The sequence below is a fragment of the Melozone crissalis genome, unplaced genomic scaffold (genome assembly GCF_028551555.1).
Source record: "Melozone crissalis strain CALT ecotype California unplaced genomic scaffold, PUWL_Pcris_2 ptg000027l_1, whole genome shotgun sequence".
Lineage (NCBI taxonomy): Eukaryota > Metazoa > Chordata > Aves > Passeriformes > Passerellidae > Melozone > Melozone crissalis.
The window spans coordinates 86800378-86825957 of record NW_026535805.1 but is presented as its reverse complement, the minus strand read 5'-3'; the positions used below and the strand labels follow the sequence as shown (position 1 = coordinate 86825957).

The 25580-nt window shown below is 44.0% G+C and overlaps 1 protein-coding gene across 1 annotated transcript; it reads left to right on the top strand.

Moving 5' to 3' along the window:
* Window positions 1-20792, top strand: FAXC (failed axon connections homolog, metaxin like GST domain containing). Its single transcript, XM_054279730.1, has 6 exons — window positions 1-281; window positions 685-820; window positions 5959-6155; window positions 12834-13051; window positions 18608-18724; window positions 20245-20792. Exons 1-6 carry the CDS (start codon window positions 13-15, stop codon window positions 20526-20528), a joined length of 1221 nt encoding a protein of 406 aa, XP_054135705.1. The 5' UTR covers window positions 1-12; the 3' UTR covers window positions 20529-20792.
* The last annotated feature ends 4788 nt before the right edge of the window (window positions 20793-25580 follow it).

Genomic DNA, 25580 nt, shown 5'->3' with positions numbered 1-25580 from the left:
GCCGGGCGCAGGATGCTGTGGGGGGTGGGCCTGGCGGCGCCGCGCTCCTGCGTGGCGGACCTGAGCCGCAACCGCAGCCTGTCGCTGGGCTGGTACGCGGGGCCCGAGGAGCCGCCGCCCGCCTTCTATGGGGGCGAGATCGTCGCCTTCCCGCTGTCGGGCGGCGGCGGCACCATGGCGGCGCTGGGCTCCGACTCCTGGTGGAAGAAGACGCTGTACCTGACGGGCGGAGCCCTGCTGGCCGCCGCCGCGTACCTGCTCCACGAGCTGCTGGCCATACGGTGAGGCTGCGGGGCTGCAGCGCTTCCCGCGGGGCCGGGGCGGCGCTCGGAGCCGCTTACACCTGAGGGGTCAGGATGGCGAGGGCCGGCGGGTCGGGGTCTCTCCTTCACCGTGCTTCTGCCATTTACCTTCCTTTCCCCCCCACTCGCCCTTTGCAGCAGCGCAGGAGGCGGCTCCGCAGCGAGCCCTGCGCTCGCCCCCACAGGTGGCCCGGGCTGGGCCCTCGCTGCCTCCGGACCCGGCAACCAAAACCTGCAGCGAAACCCCTCGAGGGCTGACGAGAGCCGCGGTTTCTCCTTTGTCTGTTCAATGTACTGATGTATCGTGCGCCTGTCCGGTTTGGCTTGGTTTTCTTGTTTGTTTGTTGGTGTTTTTTATATTTTTAATTTTTTCTTTTGACAGGAAAGAGGAAGAGCTCGATTCGAAGGATGCTATCATACTGCATCAGTTTTCAAGGCCTAGGAATGGCGTTCCGAGTTTATCCCCGTTCTGCCTGAAGATGGAAACGTACTTGAGGATGGCTGATTTACCCTACCAGGTACGTCGTGCAGTTTGCCTTTGCTTTGCAGCTCTCTGTAATTGCGTGAAATGGCACATAGGCGTCCTGCCTCTCCTTCCCCCAGTCTGTCTCACCCAGGGAGATGTAAACATACACCTACAGCTAGGTGGGTTTGCCAACGTTTTTATGTCTCCAATTAAATTTAGTGTATAACCTTTAAAGATATGACTTGAATAAGATTATCTGGAACAGCTGTAGACTTAACTGGCGAAGCTAAATCAATGTTAAAATGCTGAAGTGGGAGAATAGTCTGGAATTTATATAACACTAAATAGCACCCCAAAACTAAAGCAGAAGACTATTTGATCCTTGAATTTCACCATGCTAAAGACACCACAATTAGACAGCTGCAGGTTCTTGTTTTTTGTGGAGGCCTTATCTCTAAAGCTGTCTGGGAAGAAGTGCTTACCTTTTGCTTCACCTCCCATGGCTAATGCTTCCTCCCCAGTGAAGTGAGATAGGATTGCTTTTAGAGGTCATGAATACTGCTCCTTAATTGTGGTTGGATGCATCCCATGCCATCTTCCTGCAGAGAATGAGCCTTAAGCTACTCCAGTCAAAGAAAGCTGTGAGAGTGGACACTTGAATCTCATGGTCCTGCCCGTTAGCATCGAGGTTGAGTTGGGACACTGCAAGTGTGGCACACATCTTGTGGTGTTGGCAAGCTGTGCAGCACACAGGCTTTTTGAGACATGAGATGGTTTTCCTTTTCTGTGTGTGTTAAGCACTGAATGCCTTTAAGATGATAAAATAATGATGATATATATATAACTAAGATCTTAGGTAGAAGAAATGTCTGGACTTCTTTTCCTTTTTTCTTCTCCCTCTGTTTTTTCCTCATTAATATAAATTTGGCATTTTATTCCATACCAAGGTGTTAGGAAGAATGTTTTGTGTAAGTCAAATGTTGTACAACGGAAAACGAACCCTATTGCACCTTTTTTAACACATTTGCCATTGATATTTAGCTTCATATGCAGCTAAACTCCTTTACATTGGAAGAGAAAGAAAGTCTAATTAGTACATTTTGCTTAATTCTTTAAAAGTCTGAGTTTAATGTTTTCTTACAATTCAGTGGGATTTGAATCAGATGCTTGGGAGTACTAAAGGGGAAGACTTCCATCCTGTGGGATGTATTTTCCTCATTTAGGTTTAGAGAACTTGCAAGATTCTGAAGCTCGAACATGTCCTTGGAGCAGGAGGGCGTTGTGCACATTGCTTTTCTCAAAATAATTTGGGTAGAAATTGCACGTTTGAGGGGGTGACTCTCTTGGTGAGATCTGTTTTCTTTCTAATGGCTGATGCAGTTCAAAGGTTTGTGATGGTCAGGTTTGCTCTGGTGCAGAGTAGGTAAATAAAACTGCATTATAAAAGATGGTTGTGGCTGTAGATGGTCACTTCTGAAAGATAACACAGCATTTGTGTGATTCAGGATGGAGTTGTTTGGAGAGCTCATGCCAGTCAGAAATCACACAGCTTTTTGGGGAGAGGAATTTCTAGAGGGTTATCCTCCCCTCTTCAGTTTTTGTACTGAAGGTCAGCATTACTTTTTGGTGTTGCATGTCTCTCACTATCTGTGAATACACGAAACTGTCGAGACCATTAAAAGCAACATGCCTACCTTCAGCCCTTGTCCCTTCCTGCACATGCTGTTCTGTGGCAGCTCAGGCTGATCAGAGCTGGCCTAGCTAGAGCCATGACATTTAGTTTATTTGGTTTTAACTCAGCTTGATTCCCCACATGCTCTGTGTGCCATTTTGTGGGAGCAGGAATGGGTCCTGTGGGTGCTGGGAACACCAGGATGGCGCTTTGAGCTGTGCCGGCTTACATGGGCTTAAGGTTTTTGTGGGGTCACTGACCCTCTGAAGGGTTTTAGAGGTAAGTTTGGTGGAGCTGAGGACACAGCTCTTTTTTTCTGGAAGCAGCAGATATGGTTTCTGTCCTTGTGTTAGGAGTGTGGTGCTGCATTGGGCTCTGTTGAGTGGAGGAAAGTATGGCTGCTGCTGTGGGATTGGGTGGGAGGGGAGCTGAAGAGGGCACTGTTCTTGACTGGAGTCTATTACACTCTTCCTGTAGACTTTGGTCTTGTTCCCTCATGACTGTGCTACCCTTAGGATGCTGTAGGTGATCCAAGGCTGCCTGGCAGGCAGCAGGGTGGGTGTGAAGGGGGATCAGCAGGATCCTGAAGGAAACACCTTGATTCCCTGCACACTGTCAGGGGCCATGATGGAGAGGTGCTGCAGGTGGCAGCTGGTGCTCGTCCCAGGAGACCTGCAGTGGTCATCACCTTGCTGGGGAGGGACTGCTTTGAAGGGAGGGTTCTGAAACGGGGTGAACAGAGGACAGTGAGGTGCTCAAACAGCTTTTACACTTTTGATTCCTTGGTGCATCAGACTGTCGAGTATTGTGCTTTGTGTTATGCAACGTGCTTTAATGGCACGTGAGGGTTGGAGTAGAGTGACATATTCCTACCTTACTATCACCTGAATTTCTCCCAAAATGTGCACTATTGTCATGTGCTTATGTTTTCTGGAATCTGCCTATCTATGTGTGAGTTTCCATGAAAAATGGCTTGGGCAGCCCCACCCCAGCTGGGCTGTCATAATCCCTAGCTGTGTTTTCAAAACATTTGATGGTTTTCTTGGTAAAGCTTGCTTTGAAAGAGCCCTGTCTGTGTGCTCATCAAGATCTTTTGGGTATTCCTTGATTTCCTCAAGAATATGAAGAGCTGAGCCTTTATGTAATCTGATAAATAATTAGCACAGCAGGAATGTGCTGTTTTCATGCCAGGTCTGTGGAAATGGCAGCCTCCTCAGGAAAAGACATGAGTGAATGTAAAATCATAAACGGGAGTAATGGAAAATGTGAAATCTAATTTCTTCTGCATAGTACTGTAAAATTACCCTAGAAATACCTTGTGTCATTCTTTTTGTAAATTCCTTATGAATGAGGTTTTGTAGAGCTATTGTTATTGTTGCTCTGCAGGCACTTAATGTACTGTGAATGAAAAGGGATATTATTTTGGTTTGTTTTTGGTTTTTAATAATACTGTAGCGTTTTCCTGCTTAGCAGCTGGAACAATTTTCAAGTGGAAAATTGATAAATATTTGATAACAATTAGTATCAGCCATAAGGATGCAGAGGTTTCAAGCCTAAAAATGTCTGTTTGAGAACAGTGGATACAAAAACAGTACAACAGACTTCTCAAGAGACTAAGATTTTTCTCAGGTCAGTGAAAGATATTTCCTGTTTTGTTTGATAAACCGTATGTAATGAAACACAAAAATCTTTTTAGGGAATGTATTTATATGTATTAGATATATGTGCTTGAAGAAATGTGCAGCTGAGTAATAACTTGCTTTTTTCTGGGTTGCAAATGGTATGGACTGCAGTAATTGGAAGATGTAATGAACACATCTTCAAGTCCAGCAGCTTCTGCAAGCCGCCAGTGTTTGTGCACAAGAAGGGAAATGTCTTAATGGAAGGGCTTAATGAAGATTAAGCCAGCAATGCTTAGGATCTTCTAAACATGCTTTTTAGTTCCAGGAAAACCTTTCTCTTGTAAAGTCACAATGAAAAATTATGGAAATGTGTCAGTTTCAGTGCTGAATGGCCATTTTTGATGAAGGAGAGGTCTTGGAAGGTGGAAGGACAGGGCAGTGCTCTCCTTTCAGTTTCAGACGTTCAGCAGATTTAGAGCTTGTGCCATGGGATTGGCCTCTGTGGGAGGGATTCAGCTGCTTTGTTCACCCACACAGGGGTGAGGTGGGTGAGACATGATATCATCCAGTGTCCCTGCCATGCTGTTTGTTGGGCACAAGCCCAGGAAAGGCTGCAGCCAGAAGGCATTGTTTCCCAGAGTTGTTCCTGTTTGTTTCCATCCGGAAGGAAGAGCCTTTGGGAACGGCTGCATGGTCCCAGTGCATTGCACATTGGCATTTGGGGCAGCCAGGATGCTGGTGCTCTCAGACTGAGCTGGAGGTGTGTTCTGGTGTATGCTCCTTGCTGCCAGAGCACCTTAATCTGTTTTAAATGGATTCAGGAAGGGTAAATACTCGACACCCAAACATCAATCCAGAACTGCAAGCCCTAAACCTCCAGCAATTAGGAGCTAGGTCCTGAAATTCTTGGGGTGACTGCCAGAGATTGAGTGCAGAGCCTTTACTGCTCAGCTTTCTGTGCTAGGAGTTTTCATTCACTAAATAACAGGATGTGAGGATGGGAATCACAAGAAAGGAAAAAGGTTGTGCCTTGTGTCTCTGCCTTCAGGAGTAAGAGAATTGGGGACAAATATCTGATCATGTTTTGGCAGCCAGCATTTCCTCTCATGCTTGTTACATGAGACAGAAATTCTCTAATCTCTGTTTTGCCTTGTCATAGGAAAACACATTGCAGCTTCTGTGTGAGTGCTGTGCTGAGCAGGTATAGCAGTATGCAGTGGTGCTGTGCTCTGCTGTGCTGGGCTCTTGGGAGACCCAGTTGTAATGAGTATGTCTGTAAATGTCTGAGATTTCTACGTTTTGAAGTTGCAGAAAGCAGAAAAGCAGATTTCCCTTTTGCTCATGGAATGATATGCCTTCTGGAATGATATACCTTTCATGTATGTTTGTGACTCTGTGTGTTTTGTCCTTGGAGGTAATGCAGCCATCTGAGTTGGGTAGTGAATTTATTTTTTTAAGGTACTTTTAACATGGAAAGTGCAGATGCATGCAGGTACTGAATTTAGTTGTGAGTCCCCTGATTTACAACTTCTTTAGGATAACGGGCACTATCTTCTGGGAGATCTGAGCATCTCCAACCCTTAAATAACCCAGGTATTTAAATAATAAATAATATTATTTAAATAATATTATATCACATGACATTCAGCGTAGAAGCATGTAACACTGTGCAGGGCCTGGAAATAATTCTGTCTGAATTTTATGTAGGGTAAAGCTGCTGCTCTGATTGAGTAGCCATTGCTATTCTAGAGTATTATTAAAAAAAAAAAAGATTTGTGGGTTTGTTTCTTTAAGAACACAGAAAATTATTTAAAAATACTTATCTCATTAAAACAGAACCTGAAGGCTTTTCTTGCCTGTATATTTGTTTGTTTACTTGATTTTTTTTTTCCTTAGAACTATTTTGATGGAAAACTTTCCCCTCAAGGGAAAATGCCTTGGATTGAATACAATCACAAGAAAGTATCTGGCACCGAGTTCATTATTGACTTTTTGGAAGAGAAACTTGGAGTGAATTTAAATAAACACCTTGGTCCACATGAAAGAGCTGTTTCCAGAGCTGTGACCAAGATGGTGGAGGAGCACCTGTACTGGTAAGCTTGCATGGCAAAGCTTTCTGTGTTCTGTGCTGTCAGATGTGTCCCTGAGCTTGGGCTCAAATGCTTCTTTTCTCTTGCAGAAATCTTGGGTACCCAATTATTAACTTCACAACTCTCTTCATCCTAGGAAACTGCTGCTCCTTTATGTGTGCAGTGGTATGAGCCAGGGATAATTCCCTTGAAAAGCTGTGCTGTGCAAGCAGTGTAAAGTCAGGCCTTTGACTGCAGCTTTGTAGAAGGAAGCAGCAGTGGGATGCTCCTCTGTTCAGTGTGATTTCAGTACAGGAGCAGCCTTGTGTTAGTAAAGACCAAAAGATCAAGGTGGCTGAATGTATTTGTGGTTTGAGGGGTGTAGAGGAATGAATCCAGTGTTTGTGGTGAATCCAGAATATTGTTTTCTTACTTTTACTGGTTTGAATTATGTGTGAGTGATTGCAGTATGGCTCATTGCCTTTCCTGTAACACAGGATATGGATTGTTGATATGGATTGTTAACAGCACTGCCCATTGATAATGTCCAGTATTAGTCACAGTGTCCTGAGAAGCTGAAATATTTACATGAATGGAAAACAGAAATAGAACCTTTCTGGGACTTTATGCATTTTACTGACACCTTTGAAAATAATTCCTGTGATTTCCTCTGTGCTTTACATTTCTGTCCTTAAGTGCCCTTTCCAGTTTGGGCATAGAGGCATCAGCTGGACATGCACCTTGGATACTGCATTTGCTCCCTTAGCAGGCACAAGGCTTTCTCCCAATAGTTTACTTTCTAGTATGCATTTAAGTCCTTGCTACAGTAAGTTTTGCATTTATGTTGCACGTTTTTTCTTGAAAACAGTGTGTGATTTTTTAATTGAATGCATTCGCCTGCTTTTTCTTTCACATTTTGATTGAAGATCAGCAGCAATATGTGCACATATAGCTCTTCAAATAATTTTTAATGTCTCCTGAGAGAACAATTTTAGCACTCAGTTAGCATATTGAAGTGATTTGGTTTAGAAATTAGATCTTTGCCTTCCAAGAAGTGTGGCTTTAATCAGTTATACCCATCTGCAGTGTCATAGCTACACAGTGCTTTCCTCTGTGAAGCTGTTGTCCATCCATCCAGGCTTCCCTGGAGCTGGCTGGCCATGACCTAGGCAGATATGGAAGACAGGTATTGCAAAATCAGGCACTGGTCCAGAGAGGGGGCACCTGTTTTAACAGGTGGACAAAGTCACATCAGGATCAGAGATGGGCATGCCTGGCTGTGTATCCCTGTTGCCTTTCCTGTGTAGTCACACACAGCTGAGTTCCTCCAAGGCATATATTTTTGCTGCAGTGCAGTAAAAAGTCCAACTGTGAGTCTTACTGTATGTCCCTGTGGCTGTACCAGAGGCTTGATGTGTTGGTGAGGTTAAACCTTGCAGATTCCTGTAGCAGGCAAAGCCTGAGCCATGAAGTGTTGCAGTTGTACTGCTGTAATTCCTGGAGAAAAACTTTGCCCATCCTGTACATACACCAAAGTAAAATCAGGCTTTCACTGTGTAGGACATACTTCTCCTTGACAGCATTGCATCTGTGGTTGTGGGATCCCTTCACATCTGTCCCTGAACCTTCCAACTAAAGGCTTAGGGTTTTTTCTTGGTGTCCTCATGTCCCATGGTGAGGAATGTGAAACAGTGACTGCCTTTCTGCAGAATGAGGTACATAAAACCAAGCCTCCAAAGCAGTGATACATAATGTGATTCCTGCTGTTTTGTGCCAGCGGCATGTAAAGTAGCTTCATCATAAATTAGTAATACTGTAGTACATTTATTGGACAAAGAAGAAAAGTACATCCTGTGGTGTGCTGTCTCTGGGTGGAGCTAACCCTGGTGGATGCTCAGCATTTCCTCCAGAAGTGTTTAGTTTTGCCAAGCAGTGGCTGATCCTCAGCAGTTAGTGCCTCTTACATGTGGAAGTGACTGCTGTGGCTGGAGTTGGGAGCAGTGTGGGGTTGTGGAGAGCCTCAGCCTCTGGACACCTTCTCTCTGCCCCAGGCTGGGACACCCAGCAGGGCTCAGGCGGGAAGACAACAAGTGAGCCTGCCTGTTTCCATGCTGGGGTTACACCGTGTCTCTGACATGCACAAGACTCATTTGGAGCTGGTGCTGGAGCTCCAGTCCCTGGAGAAGGCAGTAAGCCATTAAGCTCCTGCTATGTTTAGTTGGCAAAAGAAAAAAAAAGTCCTCTAATCTGAATGGGTGTTGAGGCGAGCCAGCAGTGAAGAGATGGAAATGAAATAATTTTGTGAGTCTCACTCCAGGCCTGGATCCAATGCAGACCTCTGCCATCTGCTGTAGGCCTGCTCTGAGTTACCTCCAGTGCCTGCAGTGACCCATGGACCCCCAGAAACCTGTGGGGCACCCACAGCCACCTCTGGGGAGTGCGTTGGGCTTTTGGTGTAGCTGCAGCACATTTGTGGGATCAGACCTCTGATTAAGGGAGGTCTGATTCTCATTTCCTTGTGGAGCTGGCATGCTGGGCTTGACAGTACTGCTGGGATTCAGGCCAGGCACCTCCTGGGTGCCTGTAGGGCTAGCAGTTGCTGTGAGATGCTTTCTGTCACTTCAATCTCAGGAGGCAGATCTTAGTTTGGTGACACTAATGTGCTTATAGTGAGAACATAAAGCCTTGAATATTCGGCTTAAGCAGATGAACCCATTAGATTGGTTGAGCTGTATTGTCAAACATAGCTGTAGTGATTTATAAATGTGTGTGTGATTTATAAATGTGTATGTATATATGCACTTGCAAATATATTTCACTTGTTTCTTGCTTTGTCTTTCAAGAAGCAAGCATCATATGTGATGAATGCTTGACCTACAGGAAGAGCATAATATGACAATATGGATGAATCTGACTTTAGTCAGTATTTAGACTTGCCAAATGTTAAACATAAAATATTTTTATAATGTAAATATCTTTAAATACATCAAGCCAATTTTAAGAGTAGCATCTCTCTTACTGCTAACAGTGGTGAGCCTTGAATGCTGCTGGTGGCTTAAAAACCAGTTGCTCTGAGAAGTTGCACAGCAGGTGGGGTTTCTACAGCTGATTGTGGAATGAATTTGTTATAATCCTTTTGTATGTCAAGAAATTCTGGTCTGTGCACGTTCAGATAGGAGAAATAACCCCCTGTTCACATCCTTGTGAATGCCTTCCCCTTGCCTTGAAGTTCAGACACTTTTGGGATAATCAGGCAAGCTGCTGTTGATGAGTCACTTTCTTCATCTCCTTGCCTGATGTATGTATTGAGGCCAAAGCTGCTGTTACATTTAGACTTAGGATTTACTTCACCCCCACAGCATTGCTCCTTAATGCATTATTGTTTTATTTCTACTCTAAGATTTGTACAGATGTGCTGGCACAAATACGAATGGTAATGTTTCCCAAAATGCTCAGTTCAGGCCAATATTTAAATAATTATGTCATCCCATAAATGCTTACTCTGGTGTAAAATGTATAGTTGTGATGTACTGAAGTAGATTATTATGTAGACTACCCAATTTCTGGCATTTCCTAACCTTCTGTAATATCGATCATACTCCACTAATGTAGTTTGAATATAGGAGTGATGGGTGGAATTAAATGCTGAGAAGAGTGTTTTGGCAGAAAACACAAATTAATGAACCTTTGAATGGAATTCTTTTAACTCTCCCTAAATTGGAGCCTACTTTTTTCCTTGATTTGTCTACTCAGAACCATTACATTTTGGAAGTAAATTGTGTGATTGTCTATTTAGCTGCCTTCATTGCCCATGTAAATTTGACACTTGGGACATGTAACAATTCTGCTCATTCAGAGGGACAAGCAGATGTCTGAAGATTTGTGCTTGACAGTTTAGCCTATGCAGGATTACCCAAATTCTGTGTAGTTCTTTATTGCTGTCCTAGTCATTAAACACCTGGTCTGATTTCTGCCTCTTCCAGACACAAAGACCTTCTCTCCCAGGGCAAGCAAGTGAGCTCTGGGAAAGTGTATTTTTGCATGAAAGTATGGGCCAATTAGCTTTGTGGGAAACCTTGTTCATTCTGTTTTATGAAATTAAAACAATTTTGGACATGGTTGATCACTCGTGGTGCAATGCCAGCTCACTGGTGTGGTTGGAGTGAGCAGGTTAATCTTGTGCAACTGGGGTGTTAAAAAGCACTGCAATGGAATTCCTGAGTTCTTTTTCTGTTTTGTTTTGACTTCTTTTTCTTGTTGCCCTTCTCCAGGCCAGGCCTGTTGTCCACAGTAACTAAATTGTATTGCAGAGATGAAGCAGGTCAGGTCCATCCTGGGGAAGGAGGGTCTTTGCAGCAAGATAGAGCAGTGCTTTCAGAGAGCAAGTTCTTCTTAGTTTATTCAAATAATAAATACTAACTTAGAGATTAGGAGAAGAACTCATTCAGAGCAGCACTGTGGAGAAGGACTTGGGGGCTCTGGTGGATGAAAAAACTGGACATGAGATGGCATCCTGGGCTGCATCAAGAGAAGTCAAGGGAGGTGATTCTCCCTTTCTACTCTGTGTTTGTGAGACCTCACCTCTTCTCAGCTCTGGAGTCCCCAGCGTAAGAAAGATCTGGACCTGTTAGAGCAGGTCCAGAGGAAGCCACAAAGATGATGAGAGGACTGGAGCACCTCTCCTGTGAAGACAGGCTGGGAGAGCTGAGGTTGTTCAGCATCAAGAGCAGAAGGCTCCAGGGAGAGCTTGTTGTGGCCTTCCAGTACTTAAACAGGGCTTATAAGAAAGAGGGAGAGTGACTTTTCATGTGGGTAGATAGTGATAGGACAAGGGAGAGCAGTTTTAAACCAACGGAGGAGAGATGTAAATTCGATGTTAGAAAGAAGTTCTTTACTCAAAGGGCGGTGAGGCACAGGTTGCCCAGAAAATTGTAGATGCCCTGTATCTGGAAGTGCCCAAGGCCAGGCTGGATGGGACCCTGAGCAACCTGATCTAATGGGTTATAATATCCCTGCCCTTATGCCTTCAGCCCAGCCTTCTTCCATTTGCCTTAAGTCCTGCTTTACCTTTGCTCCTGGAACAGGGCAATCTCACACCACATCTTCCAGACAAAGTCAGTGCTTTAGGACTTCCAGTAGCTCTACTGCTGCATTTGTTGGCTTCACATTCCTCCTGCACTGCTGGTGCCTCTGCTAAATCTGTCTCTGATTCAAACTTTGCGTTGCTGAAACCTGCTCAATGACTTGAGTTCATCCATCAAGTTTGAAAAATCAGGACTGTGCAGAACACCCCATTCTGAAAGTGGTGTTGAAGCATGTGAACTGCCAGCAGGATGCTTTTGTTATAATTACACAGTGCTGGAGGCTGTGGAGTAATCTGTTGAGGGTCAAAGCCATCAGTAGCAGAGCAGGTACATTTTTGTTGTTCCCTGTTTATACATTTGCAGCAAAGCCTGTTCACACCTCACTGTTACTGACTTCGGTGAAACCAGCTAGAGCAGAAGCCATTGAACTGCAGTGGACATTGTGAGTTTGATAAAATGTACATTATCAAAAGATGTCACTGGAGTTCTCCAGGAGATACTGGTTTTTTGGTTTTTTTTTACTTTCCTTTCTTGAATTAGATGAATCATATCAGCACTAAGGAAATGATGTGGAGTTGGAAATATGTACAGTGGTAAAACTGAAGTCATATTCCAAATGAAAACAATGAAGCCTTGGAATGACTTGGATTGGAATGTGTATATCAATTCTCAGTGTTTCTGAGACCCCACAGGCTTTCTGTGTTTATCGTGTCTACTTTCAGGTGCCTTTAGCTGTTTTTCCAACAACCCTTGAACTTTGTGACAAAAATTCATCTATATGGTCTTTTTGGTTTATTTGTGATTTCTGAAGATGATGGATATTAAAAAAGTTAATGTTTCTTTTTTCATAGGTTTCTGTAGCAACAAATCAATATATATTTCCCTGTAATATTAATAAATAACAAAAACTCATGTGGGTAACAAAAATACAAGATGCTGAGACAAATTATATAAAAATACTTTTTAAAAGATTTTATTTACCATTCAATAAAGCATGGAGCACAACAGAGTCCTTTAGAAATGTCTCTCTCATAAAATCAATGTTTTGAATAGAGGAAACTGTACAGGAGAAAATCAACTCAATAACCACCACTTCTTAATTTTTTATATTTTATTTTTAAAAGATCGTTTTATTCCTAGTTTCTGAAGAGAAACCTTTTGAAAAATTACTGCTTCAGTATTTATATTGGAACAAAGTTACTGCTTGCCTAGGTGTCAGCAGCATAGAAAGGAGGAAGGTTGGTGGGACTGATTTTTTGGGGGACTGTTTTGTTGTTGTTTTGCCCAGGTCTGTGCAGTGAGTCATCTTTAGCTAATAAATGCATTTTGTTACAAGAGTTTAGCAGAATTCTGCAACTTTTACTTTATATTTCAACGTGAATCTTGTTTTCTCCTGAAGTGAGTCATGATTTAATGAGAGAATAAGCACTGGGCAGTCTGCCTAAGTACTGTAAAGTGGGTTTGCTCTGCTGGCACTCCGATTGCCTCAGAGGCTGCTGTTTATGGAAGCTGCCTCTCCGTCAGGGCAGCGAGCACCTGCCTGACCTCTGTGCGAGCCTCTGCTGGGTTGGGCTCTCTGGGGATTACCCTGCTATAATTTCTTTCTGCATCCTTCCAGGACTTTAGCTTATTGCCAGTGGGTGGAAAATCTTCACGAGACACAGAAGATGGTTTCGCTTTTTGGCCCCTTCAGCGACTTGCTGAAGTGGATCTTCTGCCACCTGACCAAAGGGATCGTGAAGCGGGAGATGTACGGCCACGGCATCGGGCGCTTCTCGGAGGAGGAGATGTACACGCTGATGGAGAAGGACATGAGGACTCTGGCAGGCCTCCTGGGTAAGGTACAAGGGGTTATGGTGGTGCTCTGGTCACAGCCCCTCTCTCCACAGGCTGAAACTGACCTCCAGGGCTTCCTGACAGCTTGATCACACACAAATAATCTCATTTTGGCAGAAGGTAGAGGCTGTCATTTCGTGCCTTCCTTGCTCTGGCAGAGACACTGTTTTCTTTTCCCACTGTTTGCTGCCAAATTGTGTGTCTAGAGGCATAAGAGGCTTCCTTCTCTGAGCACAGAGTATGTGTATGTAGAGCTGCAAAACATGGCCTGCTGTTTTGGAAGAGCATTTAGCGATATGAAATGAGGAAAATGCAGTGTTTAGTTCTGCAAATGAAGCCTCTTTATACCTTTTCTGGGGGCTGGGGAATGTGTGTCTCATTTTGTATTTCCAGGTTGTATTTCCTTTCCTGTTTTTTATTTGTGGCTGTTTGACAGATTGCTCTGAGGCTGCCATTTGAAAACCCTTTGCAGATGTTATTTTGATGAACTGAACTTTGCTGTGTTTGGTTGGTGTCAGCAGCTTTATTGAAAGCTCCCAGTAGGAGATGGTTCTGTGCTGTCAAAATACATGTGTTTAAGATTCTTGGTTATCTTGGGTGCATCCCATACAATTAGTCTTAAGGTTGACTTCACTTAGCTGGAATTACATGAAACTCATTTCTGTCATGTGGCTCAGGTTGAAATATGCACTGGAACTGTTTTGCACTGTGCTTCTTGCCTTCTGCTCCACTGAGAGCTAAGCTTACTGTGCATCTGTGTATGGCTTGCATTTTGAGGAATTGCTGTGGTGCAGGTGGTCACTTTCCATATGTCTCTTGTGGGAGAAACCAAGAGAGATGTACCTGTGTTGTTCCCTGTAACAATTGCTTTGAAGAGGTGGCTAAGTGGAGGACAGGAGGATGCCTCCCTGCCCTGTGGTCCAGAGGGACACACTGTACATGCTCTAAAGAGACAAGTGTGGAGTGGAGGAAAGGAACAAGCTGGGGAGAGCCCAGCAGAAGGCAGAAGCTGAGTGCTTGCTGAGAAAGGGAAGGAAAAAGCATGCTTCTGGACTTCCAGGCTGTTTTGGAAAGGAAGGTATTTGCAGTAGACCCAGCTGTGGAGTTTTCTATAACTTTGTTTTCTGAAACAAACCTGTTGAGTTGCTGGGTTGGGAACAGGGTGTAAAAAAACCCATCAGGTGCGTGGACACAATGGGCACATGGACACAATGGGCAAGGGGAAGATTACTTGACAGCTCCTCCTTTAAAAGCACTTTCTTATGCTGCATTTTGTTTGTTAACAGAAGCAATTATCTATTCTAGTGTCTCTTCAGAGAAAATCTGTTGTTTGGAGATGAAGAAGTCTCTTTTCTTTGAGAGGGAGGAAGGAAGGGAGCAATTCATTTTAGAAGAGATCTGGTCATACCTGCTGCAGAGCTGTGGCCAGCTCCAGGTGCTCTCCTCTGTGGGACTGCTGATGTTGCAGTTTTGAGATTGGCACTGTGTGACTCCATGTTCATCACAAAGAGGAGAGGGGCTGGGACAGGAGCTGGACCAAGTTCAGTCTATGACTTAGAAGCTCAGCAAAGCCCCTGATTCTAGACAAGCCTGTCAGGCTGAAAGGAGTGGCAGTGGATTTGTCTGTGCTAAAGTCATCCCTGGCTGCCAAGAGCAGATGGAACCTTCAAGCGAAAACTAAAACATGTATCTGAGTACTTGTAAAAGTATCTTGATTTGCTTATTTCTCTAGAGTGGATACTGACACTGAGATTTGTAAGATTTCAAGTTCAAAGGGATCATGTAATCATCTAGACAGATCTCTGTGGATTGGACTGCTTCACTGCTGTCTTGAGGCCTGTGCCTTTTTGCTGGCTTGGAGGTGGCTTTCTAAAAGCCATCCAGTTTTAATTATGGGATTTCAGCAGGTGGAGGTGCCACCATGTTTTGCTGACAGATGTTAGTCACTCTCTAAATCTGTTCAAAATTGGACTTGTTTCAAATGAGAGCTTTATTCTAGCCTGCAGAAAAATTCTCTTCCGACTTCTTTCTCCCTTCCTGGGTGGCTTGGGTCATCTCCCTGTGAAGGCAAATGCTGTAATCAGTATCTGGCTTTTGTGGAAAATGTACTGGAAATCCTCAAGCACTTCTTCAGTATATAAAATTTTAAATCGTTTTATACATATGTTACCAGCAGAGTTTTTCTTCTTAATTCCAGATTGTTGTTGAGAATGTGCCTGTGTACTTCAAAAAGTCTTGATGGCTGTTTGCTGTATTCCTGTTATTTTATTATATTACCAGCTGAACGTTGTACATTTTTTTCATCTTCCCCTCTGAAATGGATGTCAGATTAGTCAGTGTGCAGTTAACATGAATAATTTTATTTTCCCTTTTGATTATTAATGAGTTTGTCTACTTTTCTGTAATTGCCTTAATTTTCATCACTGTGCTCCTGTTTCGTCAGCCAGCTGTTTATGGTAGGGTCTGGGTAACTGTGCCCTCGAGGTGGTATTCTGGAGTGGGAACAGGAGATTCCAGCCTGACTAGAGGCTCCCTGTTTCAAAGGGGGAAGGAGAAGGCATTCAGTCAGCTCACTGCCTGCACAGTCTTTGTGAGATTCCCCTCCCTATATATGTACCCAAGTGTTTTCCCTAAAGAGAAGGTAGCTGAGATTTTTGGCTCTTATCTTAAGAGCTTAAAAATGATGCCTATGGTGCAGAATAGCTGCACATACCAAACTGTAGCTGTCAGCCATCAGGAATATCAGATTAATGCTCCCCTTTTTTAACAAGGACCATTCACATGGGAACAAAAATAACTTTTAATTCTAAAAGCTGCTTCCAGAGAATGATAACTTTGCAGCTGTCAGTTCTTATGACATGAATTTTGACATTTCCAATCACATCTTTGGTGCTTTTTTATTTTCTTTATTTTTATTTCTGAGAATAATTTTTCTATCTCCCTTATACCCATTTCCCTGACAGACTCCTCCAGACCTTATAAACATGGAAATTGGAACTAATCCCTCTGTGATGGATCAGCCTATCCCATTGGTATCACCTTTCTCTCTGTCCTGCAGTCTTTAAACCACAAATATAATTTCCTTGTGTTGTAGCAGTTTCCTACTGCGTGGTTATAGTGTAAGAAAGTGTGGGGAATGAGCACATGAATTAGCAATATATAAAAATACACATTTTGGTAATTGTTTAGAAGAGGCAAGTGAGAGGCCAGAAATCTGTTGGTGCCCTCTCAGCTCTCTGCCTCTCAGGCTCTTTGGCAAATGAGGATTTTGAGCAGGGAGTTGCAGGCCAGCAGCTTCCTCAAGGGGATTTTGGAAAGCATTTGATGCTTTGGGGAGGGCAGGGGGGCTCAGAGCTGAAAATGCAGAGGTTGGAATAACCTGGATCTGAGCTTCTAAAGTTAGTTAGTGCCCTGTAGCAGCCTGCAAGTGCTGTAGCTGCCTCTGTGGAAGGGTGCAGGCCTGTGTCCCACAGACCTGCTTCTCGCTGGGGTTTCTTCACCCACTGTTGGAGTAGCTGCTTTTGAATCTTCTGGTGCATGCATTTGTAAACAGTGGAGTTGGGTACTCTCAAATTCTGGGAATTCAGTACAAAGTTGACCCAGTCCATTGTGACCGGGTGATTTCATTTCTGTTTGATTAGCCAGGGGATGCACAGGGTGTTTGAGATGGTCAGTGCTGTGGCAGCCTGGATGTGACAGACTCTATGTAATCCTGCCTAAAAACAGACACAGAAATATCTGGTCTATCAGAAGGTCTTCTGGACTAAAGTTGCCCTGGAAGTTTTGAGAACAGATTGGGAATGGTGGAATAAAATGTGCCGAGGTGCCATACTTTGTGAAACAGCATGACTTAAAAGCAGATTTGAAGTTTTATGATCCCACAGTTTCATTTTCTCCTCTTGCTCTTTGCTTCCATGCACCTGCAGGTGTGGGGTATTGTGCCTGGGGAACCAGAGGGTGGGATGGTTTAGTCCTCACTCAGAGCCTGCTTTAGTTGTAGCAAGATGGAAATGGTATTATTTCTTCCCAGCACAACACCACTATGGATTGAATCTCAAGACCCAGTTGTATGGTGCTAAATTCCTGCTGCTGGCATGTAACTGTGGTTTAGGGACCCATTTTTGAGCTGTGCTTGAGATTGGTGAGTGCTTAGGTGTCAGATAAATACCGAAAAGACACAACATTTACCCTGTACAGAGTTTTCAAACAGTGAATTGATGGAACCGTGGAAGGAGTTGGGGAGAGTTAACTGTGTGTTCAAATGACATCTGACAGGCCAGAGAAGGTTACTGTTACTGGGTATTCCTGTTTTGCTGTGCTCTTGTGCAGGGGCTTGGCGGCATTCCTTGTACTGTACTCTGGAATTTGATGCATTTTACACTGGACAGTTCCTCTGGACTTGCTCAATAAACTGTACATTGAATAACCTGCTGAATTACAGGCAGCTTGGAACAATGTCCTGGGGAGATGGGATAAGTGGATTTTGAGAATTCAATTAGGTGCCACATTTCACAGAGTTAATGGCACTTTGGGCCGAGGCAGGAGCAGTGCAGTCAGCTAACCTGACCTCTGCAGTACTTCATGTTTCACTCACTGTGTGCTCTGTGCCTGGTCTTTGTTCCAGGTCTTCTGCCTGTGATGGGAAAACCAGTCTACAGTGGATGTTTTGTAGCAAACAGTGGCTTTGAAAAGATGTATTTTCTTCCCTTAGTTAATTACCCATCTCTTTGTGCTGTGATGGCCATTTAGGACCATCATGATATTGGGGTGCCCAGAGAGCTAAAGCAGAACTGCTGTGAGGAGCAGACCTGTCCCTCCACTGCTCCAGGCCAGTCCCCAAGGGCTGCTGTTTCACTTAGTGCCTGACATGCCTCTGAATTGTCCCTGTGAGGGGTCAGTGGGGGTGAGGGCACTGCAGTGGGGGTGTGTGAGAGGACCTGTCCACTCCTGCCTGTGGCTTTGTCCTCTTCCTGGAGATGCAGGTTGTTTCTGAGCACTTGCTGCAGGTTTGACTGGTGCATCCATTTCGTCCTGAACAAACAGGGAGAGAGGAGAGCTTTGGGTGTGACTTTTCTTTTTCCAGCTGATAAATTGAGAAAGTTGAACCTGGGTCTGGATGGGTGGGAGGTAAAGGATGCCCAGCTTCTTTCAGCAAGTTCATGATTTTGAATCGTGGTTGAGTGGTTTTGGGTTTGCAGCAAAGGCAGAAATGGTGTTTTCAGGCATCTTGTAGCTGCAGAGCAGAATTTAAATGCAGCAGAACGAGTACAGGGTGTGAGCACTGCCAGCTGTGAGGAGCAGAAGAGGTTCCTTGGCCAGTGGTGGCTCTGTAATTTACCTGGTTGTAGAAGTCTTGAGCACAGGGGCAGCTGCAGTAATGGATTTCACCTGCTGAACCCTTGAAACAGTTTTGGAATCCCTGTCTTTGAGCAAGTGAACATTTTCATTGAAATTATTTCAGTAAAATGAATATGCTAAAGGTGGAACTGTGTTTTTTTTTTTTAATTTGGGGAAGAGTGACATCCAATAAAGAAATATTTGCTGTTGTATTTACAGGTGACAAGAAGTACATTATGGGATCAACTGTTTCTACTGTTGATGCCACTGTCTTTGGACATCTGGCACAGGCAATGTGGACATTACCAGGGACTCGACCAGAGAGACTAATCAAAGGTAAGAAGGCATAAGTGAACTCTGATGAAAAGCTCTTGGTGGCATTTTTCACATTTAAACCTGGAGTACCTTGGAAGGACATTTTGAAGACTGCAGTACTTCAGCAGACCGTTCTTGCCTTTGATGTAGCATTTGTATCCTGTAATACTGTTTTCTGTTAAAAGTCTTTGTTTTCTCTTTAGTGTTCTACACAGTAATTGTTTTTATTTCTTTACTTGATCTTTTCCCTGTTTAACATGGCAAAGCCTTAAAGCTTCTAAGGAGTGAATGCTGGGTAATGTATGAGAAAACAGAAAAACAGCCATTAACCAAATTCTGCTGAGCTGAAAACTTTCCTTGATAGTAGAACTGCAAGTGCTGTTGTCCCACTGAAAGTACAGCCTTTGCTGTTCCTGAAGATGCCAGGCAAGGAAGAAATCCAGCTTGGCTTTGGAGTCGCTTTGCTTTTGCATGAATTGGAAGCCAACAAGCCCCTTCTCCCCACAGAGGATGTTCTTTGGTTTGTTTCTTTTTTGTGGGATAAAGTATCTTTGCATGCATTTTCACAGTAAAACCACACAGCATGAAAAATGGGAAGAGCTAAGGAGGAAAAGGATGTAAAATAGTGTAAAAGGAGTGAATCTGACCTGTAAACCTACTCTGTGTAGGACAGCTCTGCTAAACCTGTGGTGAAGAGGCACAGGCTTACTCTTTTCCTCAGATAATGAGGAAAGGATATAAATATTGGCTATGCAGTTCTTCCCCTTTATGTCTGGGGCATCACAGGTAAAATTCTGAAGGGCTCGTGGCTGGCTAGAAGGATTACTATGCTTGTTGAATTAGTTTGTCTCTAGTGGAAATAAATAGAAGATAATAGATTGAAATACCCAATCAGTGTGGTTGATTCTCTGTACCTATCAACCTACTTATGCTGTCATGAACACAGGTTTTACATTCACCTCCCCTTTAACACGCTGTTATTTCTTTTTTGATTTTTTAACGATTTATTCTGTAAGCATACATGTGTTTATAAACAAGGCATAAGATAAGGCTGGGAGCAGTAGGAGTGAGCCGGTGGCCATATTAAATGTGAATTTATGTTGCAGGCAACGCTGCCATCTGGTGGTGAAAACCCCACATTCACTGTATTTAATAAGCATGCTCTGCCATCTAGAAGATCAAATTCTGTCTTTAGGAACCATGTGTTTACAATTAAGCAAAAAGTTCTACTCTAGAAACCTTACAGTATTTGTGTCTTGTCTTGACTTCTTTTTGTAGAGGTTGAATTTGGGATACTTACTTTGCTATTTGTATGACCATGCATTTGTGCTTATTCATGTGTAACCCTTCTTGTATGTGGTTACATTAAAATTAAAAACAGCTGGTAAGAGGATTGATGGCATCTTGGAATTTTGAAACTTCTTTGGAAAGGCCCTACGCAGTTTGTTTCCTAACACAGCTGATGTGTTTTTGCATCATCAGGTGACTTAGAGCATTATTGCCTGGATATATTTTCTGAAGCCTGTTGTGTTGTGTTGCAGGTGAACTCATTAACCTTGCTATGTATTGTGAAAGAATAAGGAGGAAATTTTGGCCAGAATGGCACCATGATGATGACAACACTCTGTATGAATCTGAGGAGAGCAGCGAAGCAAGCAAGACTTACTCCCCTTTGCAGGACTTCAGTTTTTATTCAAGGACAGAAACATTTGATGAGGAAGAGAACAGTATTTCCCAAACCCCTGACACAGATTACACTGGACACTCCCTCTTTGACTCAGATGTGGACATGGATGAGTACAGAGATCATGAACAATGCAAGTGATGTGTACAAGTGTCTCCCATTGTGCAAATAAGCTGTTTCTTGGGATCACTCTGATTTGTTTTCCCCTTCAGGTCAGGAAGAGGTTTATACCGCTTTGGAAGAGACCATTTTGCTTGATTCAGCTGTCACATAGTGCTTGGACTATTTCAACCGTATTTTGTTTTGTGTAATTGTTCAGGTGGACCAAGGTAAACACATTTAAAACACACGTGGGCAAACTGGAGGTGTAGAGGGCAGCAGGACCTTTCAGCCTATTTTTGTTCATGTTCAAAACCAGATCTCCCATCAAAGTGGGGAAAACTTCTGGGAAGTGGAGCATTCGTTATTTGTGGAGCACTGGTTTGTGTTATTATCTTATCTTTACAGCAGTGGGTTGAGGACAGAAATGGAAGAGGTATGACTGGCACAGCTTTCTTCCATGGAAGGAAATGATGGATGCTGTAATGAAAAGGCCCTGATGGTGTTGGCTGACTGCCATGTCAATATAAGCCAGGGGTGTGCTGAGGTGCATGAGATTCATGCAGCACCCTGGCCTGCATCAGCAGTGTGGCCAGCAGGACCAGGGCAGTGATTGCCCCCTGTCTCAGCACTGGTGAGGCTGCACCCCAAATCCTGTGTTCTGTTCTGGGCCCTTCACTACAAGAAAGTCATTGAGGTGCTGGGGCATGTCCAGAGAAGGACAATGAAGCTGGTGAAAGGAACTGGAACACAAGTCTTATGAGGAGCAGCTGAGGGAGCTGGGAGTGTTTAGCCTGGAGAAAAGGAGTCTTAGGAGAGACCTTATTGCTCTCTACAACTGCCTGAGGAGGTTGTGGCAAGGTGGGGGTTTGTCTCTTCTCCCAAATAACAAGCTCTAGGATAAGAGAAATGGCCTCAAGGTGTGCCAGGGGAGATTTGGATTGGATATTGGGAAAACCTTCACTGAAAGGGTTGTCAAACATTGGAACAGGCTGCTCAGTCACCACCCCTGGAGGTATTTAAAAGCCATGTAGATTGTGGCACTTCAGGGACATTGTTTGGTGGTGGGCTTGGTAGTGCTAGGTTAAAACCTGGACTTGATTATCTCAAAGGTCTTTTCCAGCCTAAAAAGATTCTGTGATTGGGCAGAGTTTCAGGGGAATTTTATTTGATAGCTGCCCATACTTTGGGTGCATATATTACAGGTTCTGCAGGAAAAAACTGCTCCCAGCTTTTTTGGAGACAGTCAGGGAAGGATGGAGGAAAACATAATCTTGCAGAAAGGAGCTGGTTAGTGTTTCTTGTTCTTTGCAGAAGGTTGAAATCACTACTCTAGAATACTTTTATGCAGGAGGCAAATGTCAGTGTTAACTCATCTGGAATGTCTGTTGGTCAAATTTCTTCTGTGTTATTGAATTATTATTATGTTTTTACTCCCTGCCCGTGGCTGCTGTCTGCTATTTCTAGGCAAGGCTAAAGAGCTGGGATTTGCTGCTAAAAGCCTGGTGTGTCTCAGCAGTGGGTGCTTTGTGTTCCTTACCAACAGACAGCAAACCCATGAAGGTGGAAAGCAGTTTGAGGTATCAGTGGGCATGGGATGCTGTGTAGCTGCAAGCTGTTGGCCCAGGCAATTGAATGTTTTACAGCTGCCTTGGGAGGGGCTTCAGGGGTGCTGGGCACTGTGCTGGCTTGCAGTGCACAGTCCCTAAAGCTGATGCATGGGAGGAGGTGGGATGGGACAGTTCCCTCAGCACTGCCACGTGTGTGGGGAAATTCAGATGCTGAAAGCATGACCAGAATTTAATTTAAATTGCCTTTGCTGATATATCTGTGGATCTGGATCCCAGAATGATTGCACAGGTTCTGACATGTTTCATGTTCATGTCTCCCTAAATGCAGGGTTAGAGATGAGAATGAATCCATTGGATTTACTCACAGCTTTGAAGTTAAGCATGTACTTCAGTGTTGCTTGGCCATGATTAGTTGATTTTGGTAGAGAGAGAGCATATCAAACATACTGAGCTGTTGTGTTTTTAAATATGCATATAAAATTGGGTATTTGACTGCAGACTTTGTTTGTGGCCTATTTTAATTATGACATTCTCAGTGACTTACAGTTAGATGAATCAGGATCCCTCAGCAAGTTTTTTATAATGTGTTGGTTGTACCAAATGTTCTAGGAGCACACAGGGCAGACAGCTGCTTTAGGATGTAAATTGCTGGTAGTTGTAGTGAGTCTGGAGCTTGAAATACCTCCAGCACTCAAAGAACAGCTTGCTCCCTAGGATCCTGAGTGCCTCCTGCAGGGGAAAGTGCCTGCTCTGGGAAACTTGGAGTTAGCCTTGGCTTTGGAAGCAGGGACACCTTTGTCTGCACTGAAACCCCAGGTCTGTTCATGCATGGAGTCCCTGCAGTGGGAGCTGACAAGTTTGGTGTGAATTTGCACCTGTTTCCACAATTCCCTAGGCATGTCCTTGGAGCCTTATTCCAGTCAATGTTGTGGGCAAGTATCAATGGCAAAGTGAACCAAAACCAAGGGGGAAGATATCATCCAGTTTCTTGGGACCCTTCTCAGGAAACTAAGCACAAAAATAGGGCACAGGAAGATAAATCTTGGGCTTGAAAGTGCAGAGGTGATGGCCTGGGTAACTCCATGGTCAAGTCAGGAGAGATTTTATCTGCAAAAATGTAGGTATTGATATTCTGAATAAAAGGAATCTGCACCAAAAAGCTCCTATTTAAAGTCATTAGTGTGTTGGGAATTCTGATGGAGATGTTCTCATTCATTTACTGATGCATGTTTGAGGCTGTGCTTTCTCCATTTGTTCAGCATTGCAAGGTGTGCTTGCAGCAGATGAGTCCCAGTCATTAAAAGACCATTAAAGGATGGTCAGACCTCTTTAAAAGGATTTAATCCATGCATTTTCTTTTGAAAGCTGTCTTGATAAATTGTTGTGGGGAAACCAGCAAACAAAAAGTTACAAAAAAATTAAAAAGTGTTCGTTTATTTTGGTTTGCATAGGAAAAAAAAAGGATGTGTTTTTTTTTTAAATGGGAACAATTGTTTTTGACTTTGCAAAATTTTGCTAAAAGAACATTTTCTTAGTCCTGCAGTCTTTTTTTTTTCCCATTCCATCATATCTATTTTTAGTGTTAGTGCTGAGGGGCAGTACAGAACTAAAAATAGAGGGCATTTTAATTTCCTTTGGTTTTTTTTTTCCTTTTTCTTTTTTTTTCCTCCCTCCCTGATGAAAATTGCGAGGGAGTCCATTGTAGGGATGCTGGAGATCCTGATGGTGCTGCTGTAGGGGCTGGGGGTCAGCAGGTGTCTCTGCAGCCATGACACTGCTGGGACAGCTGTGGATTGCCAGGTGAGCTGGGATAGCGGCTCCTGCCAGGAGCTGGAGGCTGATGGATGCCAGGACATCATGTCTGAGGTGACACAGAACACAGAAGGTTTTTCCCTGGCTGCAGATCCCTCTGCCACAGCCAGAAAATCACTGTGGGGTGATGTTAGGAAGGGTTCAGGGGCCACTCTTGCACTGGATGGATGGGACCCCTATCCTGCTTATGAGCTGGAGCACAGCCCAAATCCCAGTGAGGAGACAGCACTGTTCCTCCTGGTTACTTGACCCTAAATACTGACAAAGGCTGAGTACTGCCTTTGTGTTTCCATAGTGCTGCTTTAAAGGAATGAGGAATTGCTCTGCCCCTCACTTGGAGAACGGGAGTTCAAAGCAAGCCCTGCATTTCCAGTGGAGTTAGATTTGAAGCAATCTGTTGGTTTTTTCCATGTGAGTGGCAGTGTTTGACTGTGTGACACTGTCATGTCAGAAGGGATTTGTTTACCCCTGTTGGTCTCACTGGCTCTGTCAGCAGAGCTCACTGTTACCGAGTGGGGGAAACAGGCGCTGGGATGTATAGGTCCTACAGAAATCCTGCAAATGTGGTGTTTGATTTAAAAACCAAACTGAACCTGATGTTTCAGATCTGGAGGACTGTTTCCATCCAATTATAGCACTGCAAGTAACACATTTTGATCTTTAAAACCTTGGCAATGTCCCTCCAGATCTATATTCTCTTTGAAAAAATACTGCCTGAAATATTTCTGCAGCAACAGTTCAGGCACAAATTTGCTTTTGTCAGTGATGTCTGCTCAAGTAATCATGACAGTTTCATACTGTTTTCCTTGAAAGGCCTGTATCTGTCAGATGCTAAGCCTTACAAAATATTGCCTGCTGGAAAAGCGTGTTATGTTCAGATTTATGCAGGGCAGCTCACCAAGTGAAATTTCTGTGGCAGGGGATGAATTCAAGTGGGTCTTGTCCTTAGATGTTTGAATAAGAATTTGAAGCTGTTTTTTGACAAGTAGCTGTTTGGCCTAACCCTCCTTCCCTCCCCAAATAGTGCAGAATTATGATTTAGGCATGTGATACTAATAAAGCAAATGATGCTCTCTAAATGCAGAATTAAATTGGATGATCCAGTAGCTGGGATATGGAAATGGGTACCCATAGGTGTGAGTCATGGCCGTACCATGGCCATCACAGCAGCTGTGATCCAGAGCAGCATGCAGGTTGTAGTGTTTAATCCCATGGAACCAGAGGAATAGAGGTAACTCTGAATGGCTGCAGTGGCTTTCAGCAGTTCATCTGTGCTTTGGGGTATCCATGTATGCTGTGCCTTGGGTATTCCTTAGTGCTGGGTAGATGTGCAGGGGCTCATTGTGGTAGCTGTGGCCCCTATGGGGCACAGCCTGCTGTCAGCCTGTGGCTGAGCCAGGGGTCTGTTTGGGATGAGCCTTGGCAGTGAGCAGAGCTCTGAGCCTGCTGGTGAGTGTGGGCTGTTGTACTGGTGTCCTGTGGAGGGAAGCTGTTCCCCCACACTGCACATGTGCATTCAGTTTTCAGGGCAGTCACCCCAGTCTCCACAGCCTTGCCTTGGTGGAGAGAAGGGTTGCAACAGGAATCAGCTCCATCTCACTGGTTTGGGGCAATCCTCTCTTTGATGGCCATTGGGGAGGGCTTCCTCTGTGTTCATTCCCTGTGGAGGTGCCCCAGTGTGAAATACTTCGTGGCAGAGGTTTCTGCAGCT

Coding starts and splice junctions, on each gene's coding strand:
- FAXC (XM_054279730.1), top strand. CDS start 13: ATGCTGTGGGGGGTGGGCCTGGCGGCGCCGCGCTCCTGCGTGGCGGAC. Junction 282..684: donor CACGAGCTGCTGGCCATACG/GTGAGGCTGCGG, acceptor TTCTTTTGACAG/GAAAGAGGAAGAGCTCGATT. Junction 13,052..18,607: donor GACTCTGGCAGGCCTCCTGG/GTAAGGTACAAG, acceptor TTGTATTTACAG/GTGACAAGAAGTACATTATG.